Source organism: Rhinolophus sinicus, linkage group LG02 (genome assembly GCF_036562045.2).
Source record: "Rhinolophus sinicus isolate RSC01 linkage group LG02, ASM3656204v1, whole genome shotgun sequence".
NCBI classification, from domain to species: domain Eukaryota; kingdom Metazoa; phylum Chordata; class Mammalia; order Chiroptera; family Rhinolophidae; genus Rhinolophus; species Rhinolophus sinicus.
Genome location: NC_133752.1, coordinates 166,436,117 through 166,448,607, shown reverse-complemented (window position 1 = coordinate 166,448,607; position 12,491 = coordinate 166,436,117). Strand labels below are relative to the sequence as shown.

At 38.0% G+C, this 12,491-nt stretch overlaps 1 protein-coding gene across 1 annotated transcript in view; it reads right to left on the bottom strand.

Annotated features, from left to right (window-relative positions):
• Window positions 1–12,264, bottom strand: part of C2CD5 (C2 calcium dependent domain containing 5) — an 83,496-nt gene extending 71,232 nt beyond the window's left edge. Inside the window, exons 1-4 of the mRNA XM_074324905.1 lie at window positions 12,126–12,264; window positions 11,864–11,982; window positions 3,089–3,175; window positions 141–312 (exon numbers count right to left, since the gene is read on the bottom strand). Coding sequence (XP_074181006.1) covers window positions 141–312; window positions 3,089–3,175; window positions 11,864–11,953 — 349 coding nt within the window. The 5' untranslated portion in view covers window positions 11,954–11,982; window positions 12,126–12,264. The remainder of the gene's footprint in view (window positions 1–140; window positions 313–3,088; window positions 3,176–11,863; window positions 11,983–12,125) is intronic.
• Between the last annotated feature and the right edge of the window lie 227 nt (window positions 12,265–12,491).

Below are 12,491 nucleotides of genomic sequence, written 5' to 3'. Positions count from 1 at the left end.
CGATCCCCACATGGGCCACTGTGAGCTGCACCCTCCACAACTAGATTGAAACAACTACTTGACTTAGAGCTGATGGGTCCTGGAAAAACACACTTAAAATAAATGAAGGTTAAAAAATAAATTTTAAATATACTCCTCACCGTGTATGGTATCATAAATTGGAAACCATCCTGAGATGACTGTTGCAGCTTCACTATAGAGTAAAGGATCGATATCGATATACACTTTACCAATGGCATCATTTGCACTGTAAGTGTCATGGTCAAGAACGGTGATCTGTAGAGGTTCATCTTGTAAATCTTCATCATCCACCTAAAAGTATAATGTAAAATTAAATCTTATAATTTAAAAATCAGCATTACCACAAATGTATGCATACAGGAAATGTAAAAGAATACTTATTTCTGAAGAATCTGATTAACACACAAACAAAAAGTTGTAACTCCTATTTCTATACAAAATGCCAAATTTCTAGACAAAAAAGTACAGTTTACCTCCAAGCACAAAGTTAGTATGATTAACACACAAAAGGGTTTTAATTCCTTTTCCACATGTTATCCTGTGTCTTACTCCTCTACCTATGATATCCAGCAAAAATGCTTTAGGAATGTCATAATAGAGTCCCTATATTAGCTACAGAGAGTAAGGATGCTAACGAGCCCAATAACACAATTTCTAAGGACAACTGCAGAGAATAAAACTGTAAGCAAAACTAACACTATTTGTAAGGAAAAACAATTTAAGTTTGTTACTTAAATTCTCTTCTTTTTTCACTTACTTATTATCAAGTACTTATGATGTGCCAGGCACTGTGCCAAAGAGAGGGACTACCATGGGGAATGCAATGGACTGAATGTTTGTGTCCCCTCAACATTCAATGTTGATGCCCTAATTCCTAATACGATGATATTTGGAGATGGGGACTTTGGGAGGTAGATTATAAGGGTGGAGGCTTTATCAATGGGATTAGTATCCTTATAAACAGAAAGAGGGAGAGATGATCTCTCTCCCCACCGTGTAAGGACACAACAAGAAAATGGCCATGGGCAAACCAGAAAGAGGGCCCTCACCATAACCAATCATTATAGTACCCTGATCTCAGACTTCCCCACATCCAGAACCATGAGAAATAAAATACTATTGTTTAAGATACCCAGTCTGTGGTCTTCTGTTATACCAGTCCAAACTAAGACAATGAACAAGGCAAAAAACAATAGATTTCTCCCTCGGGGAAGACACATTGACTATGCTGGCTGCCATCCTCTGGATACCATGTCATCCTATAATTTGCCAGTACTCCTCATCAAATATAGTGGCTAGATGGAACAAAACACTAGAGATAGTAATAAGTCTAGGATAGAATACAAAAGGATTATTGTAACTAAAATACTATACTTTTTAAATGCAGTCTATGAATGTTTGCCGTTATAATAGATACAGCATACAATTCATTAAGATTGAGTTTATGGTTAAAATCTCTACATCTTCATTACATATGCTTTGGTCAAGTTATAGCTCTGCAATCCTCATGTTTTCATTAAATTTTTAAACTTAATTATGAACATTATTATGCCTTTCCCCATCCCGTTTAATTTCTTTTTGATCTTAGGCTAATAAGCCAGCCTCTCTCAGATTATTTTAAGAGTTAAAGTACATGAAGGAGTTACTATTGATATCATTAATGTGATGTGACTGGATGATTTGTTTTAAACAAGGAGCCTTTCTCAGACAAATACCACATGATCTCACTTACATGTGGAATCTAAAGAACAAAATAAACGAGCAAACAAAACAGAAATAGACTCAGAGATAGAGAAAAAACTGATGGTTGCTAGGTGGGAGGGGGGTAGGGATGGGGGAGAAGGTGAAGAGATTAGAAAGTACAAATTGTTCTTCACAAAATAGCCACAGGCATATGAAATACAGTATGGAGAATGTAATCAATAATTTTGTAAAGATTATGTAGGGTGACAGATGGGCACTGGACTTATCAGGGGGTTCACTTCATAGACTGTGTAGATGCCTGACCACTGCATTATATACCTGAAGCTGAAGTAGAATAATATTGAATGTCAACTATAATTAAATATATATGTATATAGAGTCATGGGATATATATAACATATAGGGAATACAGTCAATGGTATTGTAACAGTATACATCTACTTTTGTGCATATTTAAAAATTTCAATAATGAAATGTTCAAATAAAATGATCATTTTGAATTCTAATCCATTCTGAATTATCTGTCATCAATGGCGTTCTACCACTTCTACATACTGTATATACTTAATAAAAGAAAAGAGTCATAAACTAAGCCATTAACCATCCTTCTAAAGATGTCCCTCCAATTTCTAACTAACCATTAATGACAATTTTTTGTGTACATTTATTTAACCACCCACACATTCACCTATGAGTACTATCAACTTATCTCATGAAACACAAAGTATCCCTTCCCTGACATTATAGGGCTCCATACTTAGAGACTAGAAATAGTTCATGACATATAGTTAACTAATAAATAATATGAATAGAGGAGTTCAGCAACTAATTTTAATTAAGACTTTCTCAGAAATGTTCTAAGTTTTTAAAAAGTGTAGCTGCATAGCAAGATGCCCAGCTAAAACACTCTAGTTCCTAGCCTCCTTTGCAGCTAACAATATATAAGCATACGTCACTAAATGGAGGTAGATAGGGTGGGTACAATATTGTGATTTATAAGATATTTGGTCTTCATCCTGGCTCACATCTCCCAAAACCCTTGGAATTTCCTAAGTGTTAAGAGTGATAAAAAGTGTGATAAAAAATTTTTTAATCTATACATTGTTCTTAAGTGATTTCTGGTATATGCTAAAATTCAGAGAAAATAAATATATATAATAATATAATTATTTTTTAGTCTGGGTTCTCCTATTCATATATTTTCTTAACTGTTAATATTTTTTAAAAACTCTATATTCCTAGGAAATACATTTATGGTGCAGGAAAACTGTTATACCTGAAATAAAAGGTACTCCTATCATTCTTGGGGAAAGAGGTCACCTCAAAAAAACACACTAAAACATGCTGACATTTAAAAACTTACCTCAAATTTAAACCATTCTGAGTTCCACTGAGGGTTGAGGGACTTGAGATATACATCTGTTTTAAAGGTGGTATTACCAAATTTTACCTAAAAACAAATAAACAATTCAAATATAAGTATCAAAAATGCGAATAAAAAAATTTAGTATCAGCCAAGCGATGGGAGGATTAACCTTGGAGGGGAAAAAAGACAACTTATCCCCTGAGACAAAAGGGAAGAAAGTATGGATGGGTCCCAGTAAATTTACTTACGACATCTAGAACATGGGATTACCCACTGTACTGCTCGACTAGCTCTACAGGAAATTAGAAACATAGACCATTATGTAAGTATGGAGAAAGGAATCAGTATGGCCTTCACTAAACAGGAGCTCAGACAAAAGACAGTTTTACAGGCAGAGGACGAGCAAAAATAAAATCAGAAGATAAAAGGCCAGCTTTCTCTTACCATCTCAGCAAGGTAATCCAGAACTACAGCTCATTATTATAAGAACTCAGTAAAATACACTTGTTGTACATTGTATTTTCTACCTTCCCCATATTCATTTTTTTAATTCCATATCTGTGCACACACAGTGATCAGCAATAAACTATGGTCAGTAGGAATTTTATGTTCCTATCTTCAGGGACAATGAAAAGGGTTGGATAGAGAGACTCTTATTTCATAGCCAGTCTGGGCAAACACTAAATCACAAACATCTAAAAATAAGTAAATAAGAAGGAAATGAAGAAGGCGGAAAGTGGGCTAAATCCCTAGGATTTGTTTCCAACCAAGAATGGAGATCGTGAAACCTCAGAATGAACTTGAGAAGTTGGTCAGGAAGTTTAAGAGCAAAACAGCTAGTAGGCCACTACATCCTAGATTGCATCACCTTCCCTAAATTTGATCTCTTCAAGGTCCTCCCTACTCCTAACAGTTATCAACATTAAGCATCTTTCCTAACCTCAAAATTCACTAAAGGTTATCCCCTTTAGCACAATACCCAGCAGAGTTTTGCACACTGTAGATACTTAGGAAGTGCTGGTTCAATCAGATCATCTATGAAATCTCCTTTCCTTTTTGACCTACAATCCTACTTTTGGTATTATAATACTTATAGATATTAATGTTTAATCAGTCCAGGAAATTTTCTAAAAGCAAAATATCCAAAACTATAACTATTTTTATCTTCTGTATATATTTCTAGTTATTTTATCACTCAACTTGAATTATTAGAAATAACCATATGGTACCTAGGCAGTTTGGTTAGAGGGTAAAAAAGGTTTAAATGATTACATAAAAATAATAACTTCTTGCATGATAAGAAACATGGTAAAATCAAAGATAAATAAAAAACAGAAAAAGTCTTTGCCAAATATGTCACAGTGATAATTTACTAAATTTTTAACAAGTTCCTACAAAGTAATTAAAAGATCAACAAACCAACAGAAAAATGGGCAAATGACATGAACAGCCAATTCAAAGAAATGGAAAAACAGATGTCTTTTAAATACGTCAAGAGATGATCAACCTCATTCACACTAACAGAAATGCACACTAAACCGACATTTTTACTTATCAGGTCGGCAAAGATCAAAAAGTTTCAAAACAGTGTTAGTGAGGCACTCACACTCCCTTAATGTAAATTAGAACAATCTCTATAGAGTACAATTTGGCAACATGTATCGAAATTTTAAATGTCTATACCCTTTAAGTTCACACAGAGGTAAGCAATGTATGAAAGGAACATTACAGTAGAGCAAGATTGGAAACAACCTAGATGACCAACAGTTTGGAACTGGTTAAAATTAATTTGGTAAAGCCACCCAATGCAGTCCTAATAAGAAGAATGAAGCAGTTCTCTAAGCCATGGTATGGAACAATATCCTAGAGAAACCTTTATACTACGCAACAGTGAGTATGGCACAATTTGCATAAATATGACAAACTGTTAGTTATACGGCATATAATATATGCCTATATATGCACAGATTATTTCTAGGACATACAGGAAATGTTAATGGTGGCCACTACAAAGAACAGATTGGTTAAAGGAAAAGCAATAAGAGGTTGACTCATTCTGCACCTTTGGAATTTTGAACCTGCACATATTACCTATTTTTCAAATGCATTATTTTAAAATTCAAAAATACCAAAAATTAACATAAAATACAAATGGCAAAAGCTTTATTTTCATTCAAATTATAGAGCCACGTCTGACAATTAGACTAAAGAAGCACTTTCACATGAGGCCTCCACCCCCAAAATACACAAAAACCTGAATAGTGAGTCAACAGGAAAGTGACTGAATAAATCCCTAAAGAATCCTGCTAAAGAATGGAATCGATTATATGTACTGTGCGGAGAAAATGTCAAGGACATACGAGTACCTGAAAAAACCAAGTAAAAGAATATATACCTGACAGCAATTATCTCTGAAGAAAGGACTGACAGTGTGTAGGCAAACCAGTACAGTATAGTAAGTATGAAGAGGCTTTCAAGTTTTACTTCTGAGTATTCAAATCTTTTGAAATGGGACCTATTCATGTATTACTAGCATAATTTAAATTTTAAATCATAAATGTTAAAGAAATAAAACTCAATGGAGGAAAAGAAACCCAGGAAGAATAGAGGTTACTGCTCAACTACTAATTAACTTTCGTTACATTTCAATATTCAAAATATCAAAGAAATACTTAATGTTTAATTTACCTAAAAACAACCTTATTTGAAGTAAAATGTTAGGATTCATAAAACCATTCAAAACCACTCAAAAATCAAATGTACTTAAGGGTTTGGGCTCAATTGCCAAAAATAGCATATTTTTAAAATTATGATTTAAAACCCCTTTCAGTTTTGTCCCACTACACTGTAGTGCTAGATTGCATATTTTTGCTTTTTTTTTGGTCAACTACCCATTCTAGATATAATAAAGATCTGACAGTCCCCACACTATATTAAGCAAAAAACAAGAGTTAAGGTAAAAAAAGGCTAGAGTGTGTATTTTGCCAACATTGTGATGATTCCTGTTCTACTAAAGAAGAATCACAGTTCATTCAGTTTTGTTTAATTCAAAGATTTTATTACTCAGCAGTTAAGTGAATGCCTTACCACTTTATTAAGGAACATCTGGGATTTTAATGAGATTCCCTAGTAAAGTAAAAGCATTCTCTTTCCCCACTCATTAGTTAAACTACCTTGAGAAAGTTATTTAATCTGTTATTTAAGGCTGCTTCCTCCTCTGAAAAGGGGGGTTACTGTGAACATTACATGAGATAATGTATGCAGAGACCTAACAAAATGTCTGATACCCAAAAAACACCATTTAATACTAATTCCTTTTCTCCTCTCTGTTCCCTCAAAGCCTCCTGGATAAACACAAAATGGTAACGTAGTTTGGCAGAACAGTTTGTAACATGCACAGTAATGCTGGGATAGATTTCCATTAATACTTCCCTTGTACAGAATCCCATCCCATTCATCCTTGGGATTCCTGCAAAAATAATCTTCTTTAAATACTACTTGGTCTTCACTGGCTTCCTAAACTCCTCACATCATATACTGTAGAAATTCCCTTCACCAATGCAGTCAAGGCCAGTATTTGGTTAATCAAATAATTTGGTTAAACGAGAGAATTATTACAAATGATACAAATGATAAACATTAAGATAAAACATACAAATATTCATTTCTCTATCTTTTAATGTAAGACTAAGGTCTCTTCTTTGAGTAAGGGTCCATTCTTCAGAGTTCTACATCATCTTTGTTTGCATAAACTACACCTATAATGTATCATCTTTGATTGACAGTTTGGTTTTCTTTAAAACGTGGTGGTAGACCTTAAAATTGCTTGTAAAAACCACGAACATAGAATCCTAGATTTTTTTTACAGTCTTCATCTAGTTCAAGAGTACTTTTTAGTGACTATATCCCTAAGTCTTTACATAGCATTATCAACATCATTTTCACTCATTTCACCGATTTATAGGAGATTTAAATAAATTACAATAACAAGTAGAGTTGGTATAAACAACTGCCTTCCTGGTAAAGTATATCAGCCAACCGATGGGAGAAGCAGGCACACAGGTACACTGGAGAATAATCTATCCGGGGTATTGAAGAACGTGCTTATAGCAGGAATGCAGAACACTGTTAAGGAGTCAGTTAGCAGAAGTTAAGTGAACTTCTACTACACAGACTTCTCCCCTAGCTTTCAGACTATTTGGTCATCTGTATCCCTGACTACCTAGTCAAGGTAATTTCCCCCTTCTATTCAACAATAGAAATAACGTGCTTTATCCTGTCTTTTGCTTTTACTAAATTTGTCCGGTTCATCAGAAAAATGTCCCTTTTTCCTCTCACCTTGTGGAAATTTTACCATCCTTCAAGCCCAGCACAAAGATTTCTTACCACCAGCCCAGGCTTCATTATGTCCCTCTCCTATGAGCTTATATAGTACTTAGAGTCTACAACATACAATTTATCCCTTTGTTATATTCTAATCCCTCATTATCCCCTCCTTCCTGCATTAATCTTTCCCTTTCTGCTGGATTATTCCTATTAGCATACAAACGTGTTCTATCTTCTAACTTATTTTTAAGCATTAAAAGCTACGTCGTCCCCAAAATACCACACTATTTCTCCTCGCCCCTTCATACCATATTTCTTGAAACAGCTGCCTATACCTACCACTCCTACTCACCTCCCGTGTGCTTTAACCCTCTTTACCTCACTCGAGTGTGGGCTTCCACTCCTCTAGTCAGGATCATTAACCACCTCCATGTTGCCCAAGCCAGTGATTTCTTTGTCCAGTTACTTGACCTCTCAGTGCCATTTGACAATTGAGGGCTTCCGCTTTCTAGAAACTTCCTCTCTTGCCTTCTAAGACATTACTTTCCGGTTCTGCAGCCTACCCACTGGCTGACAATCTCAGTTTCCTTCCCCTAGTCCTCCACATCTAATAAAATTCTTAATGCCAAGTTTTTCGAGGATCCATCCCTCTTCTCTCTCCCCAGAAGGGGCCTGCAAAAGGGATAGAACCAACTTCTAAGGGAACTTTAGACATTTCTAGTGGTGTTTTGGGACAAGTAGTAGCAGTATTTAGTGAGGAAGATGAAAGATGCTAGTGTCCTGCAATGCAAGAAATATTCCTCAAGAATGAAGACTTGTCTTATGTCATGACTTTCAATTGTCCCACCAGATTACGTGGGTGAAAAACCTACCTAGAACCTAACGCAGTTTTATAGATAAAAATATTGTGATAGGATTTTAATACACATTATTGTCAAGAAATACAACCATCATGTACATTAAGGGACAACTCTCCTTTTGCCTACCAATGGCAGTAAAGGCCTATCTAAGATGCCAAAACTACACAACTGTCTCACTGTGTGAGGAGCACAATCATAGTCATGTGACTTTACACATAGGTGAGACACTCCCTTATCCTGCATTGTTGCTTTATTTTCTCCACATGGGGCATTTCTCACTCTTTTCTTACTTAATCTTTTGCTTACCTTCTTTATGAACTCCCTACTCCTCCTAAAACAAAAGTTCCATGACTAAAAAAAAATTTCTGTTATTCATTGCTATATCCACAGCACACTATACTATATCCAGTATAATATCTGATGTATGCAAAAGCTCAATAAGCATGTATGGACTCAATCTGATTACTTCATGGCTCTACTATGGTCATGAACAAGTACTTCCATACTAAAATACATACTAAAAATATACTTTTATGTTTCTGTCATATTACAGTTAGAGCATTTTCGATTTTTTAAATTGTGAGCATAGATAGGTTATACTAGCTATCAATATCATGCTAAGAAAGTAAAGAGTGGATTTCAAAATACCAGTTATATAAGGAGATACTGGGTCTCACGGAGATGAGAAGCACTGGCCTGTGTGAGCTCATTTTTAACTCATATCTCTCTTCTGAACACCATACTGACAAATCCAACTTTCTCCTTGACAACTCCAATTGAAGGTCCAAAGACAAGACCCCTCAAATATAACATGCCCAGATGGAAAGTGATTCTCCACCCACTCAACCAATCTCTATCAACCCCATGGAGTTTCCGAAAATTACCCCCTAATGACTTCAGAAAGCTAGGAGTCGTCTCTTAGTCTCCCTTTCCCTGGGCCCCTACTCCAATCTACCAACAAATCTTCTAGAGTCTATCTTCAAAGTATGTCTGGAATCCATCCACTTCTCTCCATTACCAAAATCAGCACCCTGGCCCTCACCCGCTCTTTTATGAACTATCACAGAATCTCTTAACTAGTTGCATGCTTTAACTCTTTCCCCTCTTCAGTCCACTCTCCAGATAGCAACAAAACTGCTCACCTTAACAACTGAACTGAGAATAAAATCCAGTCTCCTAATCATGGCCTCTAAGATCCTGCAAAATTGGCTCCTTGACTAACTCTCCAACTGTTATCTTATACACTCTTCTCTTTACTCATAACATGCCAGCCACACACATCTTCCTTCACTTCCTAAAACAAAGCACGTCTCCTCAGGATCTTCCCTCTGCTGAGACTCTCTTCTCCTCCAGCCTCTCTTGCTCCTAACTCCCCTCCATACACATATACGCTCCCCTGAGCAGCTACCTCCATCTCATGCAGCAGGTCTTTGCCTAACTGACTCTTCCTCAGGGGCCTCCCCTGATTACTCAACTAAAATAGATGTTCCCTATTATTTTCTTCCTATTGTTTTCTTTCGTGGCACTCATCACAACTTGCAATTATATAATTAATCATTCCTTTAACTTTTTAATGTCTGTCTCTCCCACCAAAATATAAGGTCCTTAAAAACAAGAACCAACTTTCCATCATATATGCATCAGCTAGACCAGTGACTAGCATAGGCCTCGCAAATAAGGGACATTCGATAACTATTTGTTGAAAGAAGGAATTAATGAGTCACCCTTAAATCCAACCCCTCCCTCACCAGCAAAAACCATCTGTTACCAAGGCCTAACAATTTTACTTAAGAAATGTCCTTCAAATCTTTCTCCTTTAACCCGTTCCCATTACCACTGCACATAGTGCTGGATAATTTTACCACCTTCTTAATTGATCTCCTGGCCTCATCTCTCATCTGTCAAGTCCATCAATAACATCATCATTCAAGTGACCCTAGAAAGAAACAACCTAACACAAACATGATCTTATTTCATTTCTGCTTAAAAAGAAAGCTTCCCTGGTTAACCCCCTGCTTATAGAATAAAGAAAATTTTCTTTGGTATAGAAAATGAGGTTTGGTTCCAGCCTACCTTACTAGCCTTATTCCCCATGACCTCTACTACCCACATATCCCCTTTTACTCCAGACACATCCCAAACTTCATAAATATACCATGCATTCCATCCTATGCTTTTAATGTTCCCTCTGCCTGGTAAAATCCTGGGTGTCCCTCAAGGCCCAGCTCAAATGTCACCGTCCAGCTCAAAGTTTAGGAAGCCTCCCTAAACTTTCAGAGACAGAATTAAATTTCCACATTCTACAACACTCATCATCTTGCCCCGGAGAGGCAGTATTAGCACAGCGATTAAGATAAGCAACAAGGCTATGGGGATTTCCAAGGTGAAGCAATCTTAGGCAAATTATTACTGTTCCTAGGCCTCAGTTACCTCAACTATAATATGGGATAATAGCAATACAATAGCAGGACTGTTTTGAGGACCAAGAATTGAAAAGTACTTAGCACAGACCTGACAATAATAAGACTCAATACATGTTATTAACCTAAACTCTGTGGAGTCAGTCTCTGAGCTACCTGAAAACTGTATTTTGATAATCGGTGTATCCCCATTACCTAACATCTGGACCAAGAACACACTCAGCAACTGTTTCTTAAATGAAAATGAAGCTGAGATGAAGACTTACCATGGCAATGTTTGGGGGCAAAACTGCCATTACTAGGTTAGAGAACCTTTAGAGAACATCAAGAATATTTTGTATTGAGATGAAATCAGGCTGTATATTATTCATGTATCTATCAACTCTATGCATTAATAGCCCAAATGATCATTGTTCTAATGCTCTGGCTCATCATGTCAATTTTTATTACAATTTTTATTTGGTTTCTTTCATACTCTGGGTTGTTACTTGCAGGGCCCTAGGCCTGTGCTAATTTGCAAAAGTTTAAAACTAATCATTAGATTCAAAAAGCAATTTTGCAATTTTAATCCATGACATTTAATTGGCTTCCTACCCCAAGGCACTAAATTACCCAGAAATAGCTCACCAGCCTACCAGTCCATACAAGAGCAGAAAGTGATACAGTTGTGTTTTAGAACTTACACTAATGATTCAGAAAATAACTATACTAAAAAGTGGATCTCATAGCCTTGTAGGTCTCCAAGTGCCCACAACACAGTGTATCTACATTTTTAAACATCATTTCCATCACTCTAGAGTGAAGAGCCACCCCTCCCCAAAAGAAGGGTGTATTTGTGCGTATGTGTATTTAGATGGCCGCACGGCCACGCCTTGATCTCCTGACTGGCAGGTGGCCTATTATGAGTCCTGACATCAGTCACCCCAACATGCAGAGCAGTTAACAGCCTACCGGCGCCGCGCAGTGTGCGGCGGACACCTGCAAGCCGTGCACCCATCACATGGGCTGAAGTCTCGGCAGTCAGCCTTCTGACTGCCCTCGAGGGATGCCTGGACAAGAAAGGCACCCAGGACTGTCGGAAGGGGAATGGGATGGGGCCGAGATGGGTAGGATCCTTCACAGGGCTTGGCGCTCCCTGTGTTTGAGAAGCAGGACCTTGCACCAACCTCCACGAAAGCATCAGTCAGGTCACTAGCTCGGTCCATCACTGGCAAATGGCGCCCGGCCACGATTTTCACCTTCAGCTTCCCAGGCATCGTCTCGGCTTCGGCCTCTTCTTGGGCTCCTGCAGAAACAAACAAACGAGTCTGCGCCGAGCGCCAAGTCGGGCGGGGGAAGAGTGAGAGCGCGTGGGGAGCTGTGCGCGCCAGCGGGAGCGCGCCGGGTAACTGACAGCGGAGGGCGCGCCGCACCGCCGTGGGCACTCACGCTAGGAAGAGAAAGGGGGCCGTCCCGCGCGGGAACTGAGGCCTCATTCCGAAGAGGCAGCCGGAGTGGCCCCGTTGGACTGTTCTGCCCAGGTCCTAGCGTGCTGGCAAGAGAAGCAACAGCCAGTCAACATCCCGCTGAGCCTCTGCAGCCGCTACAAGTGTTTCTCCTCCCCCCAAAAAATGGCGGCTCTCGGGGTGTGGAGGAAGCATCGATTATTCGGCGCTCGGCGCACTTCGCAGGGCAGAAATTAAATACGCGGAGTAAAGTAGAAAGGGGCGGGACTAGCTGGAGGGCAGGGAAATGGGGCGAGCCCTGCATCATCCACCCAGTCCGGGCTGTAAGGTTAGTGCGGCGCTGCTTCCC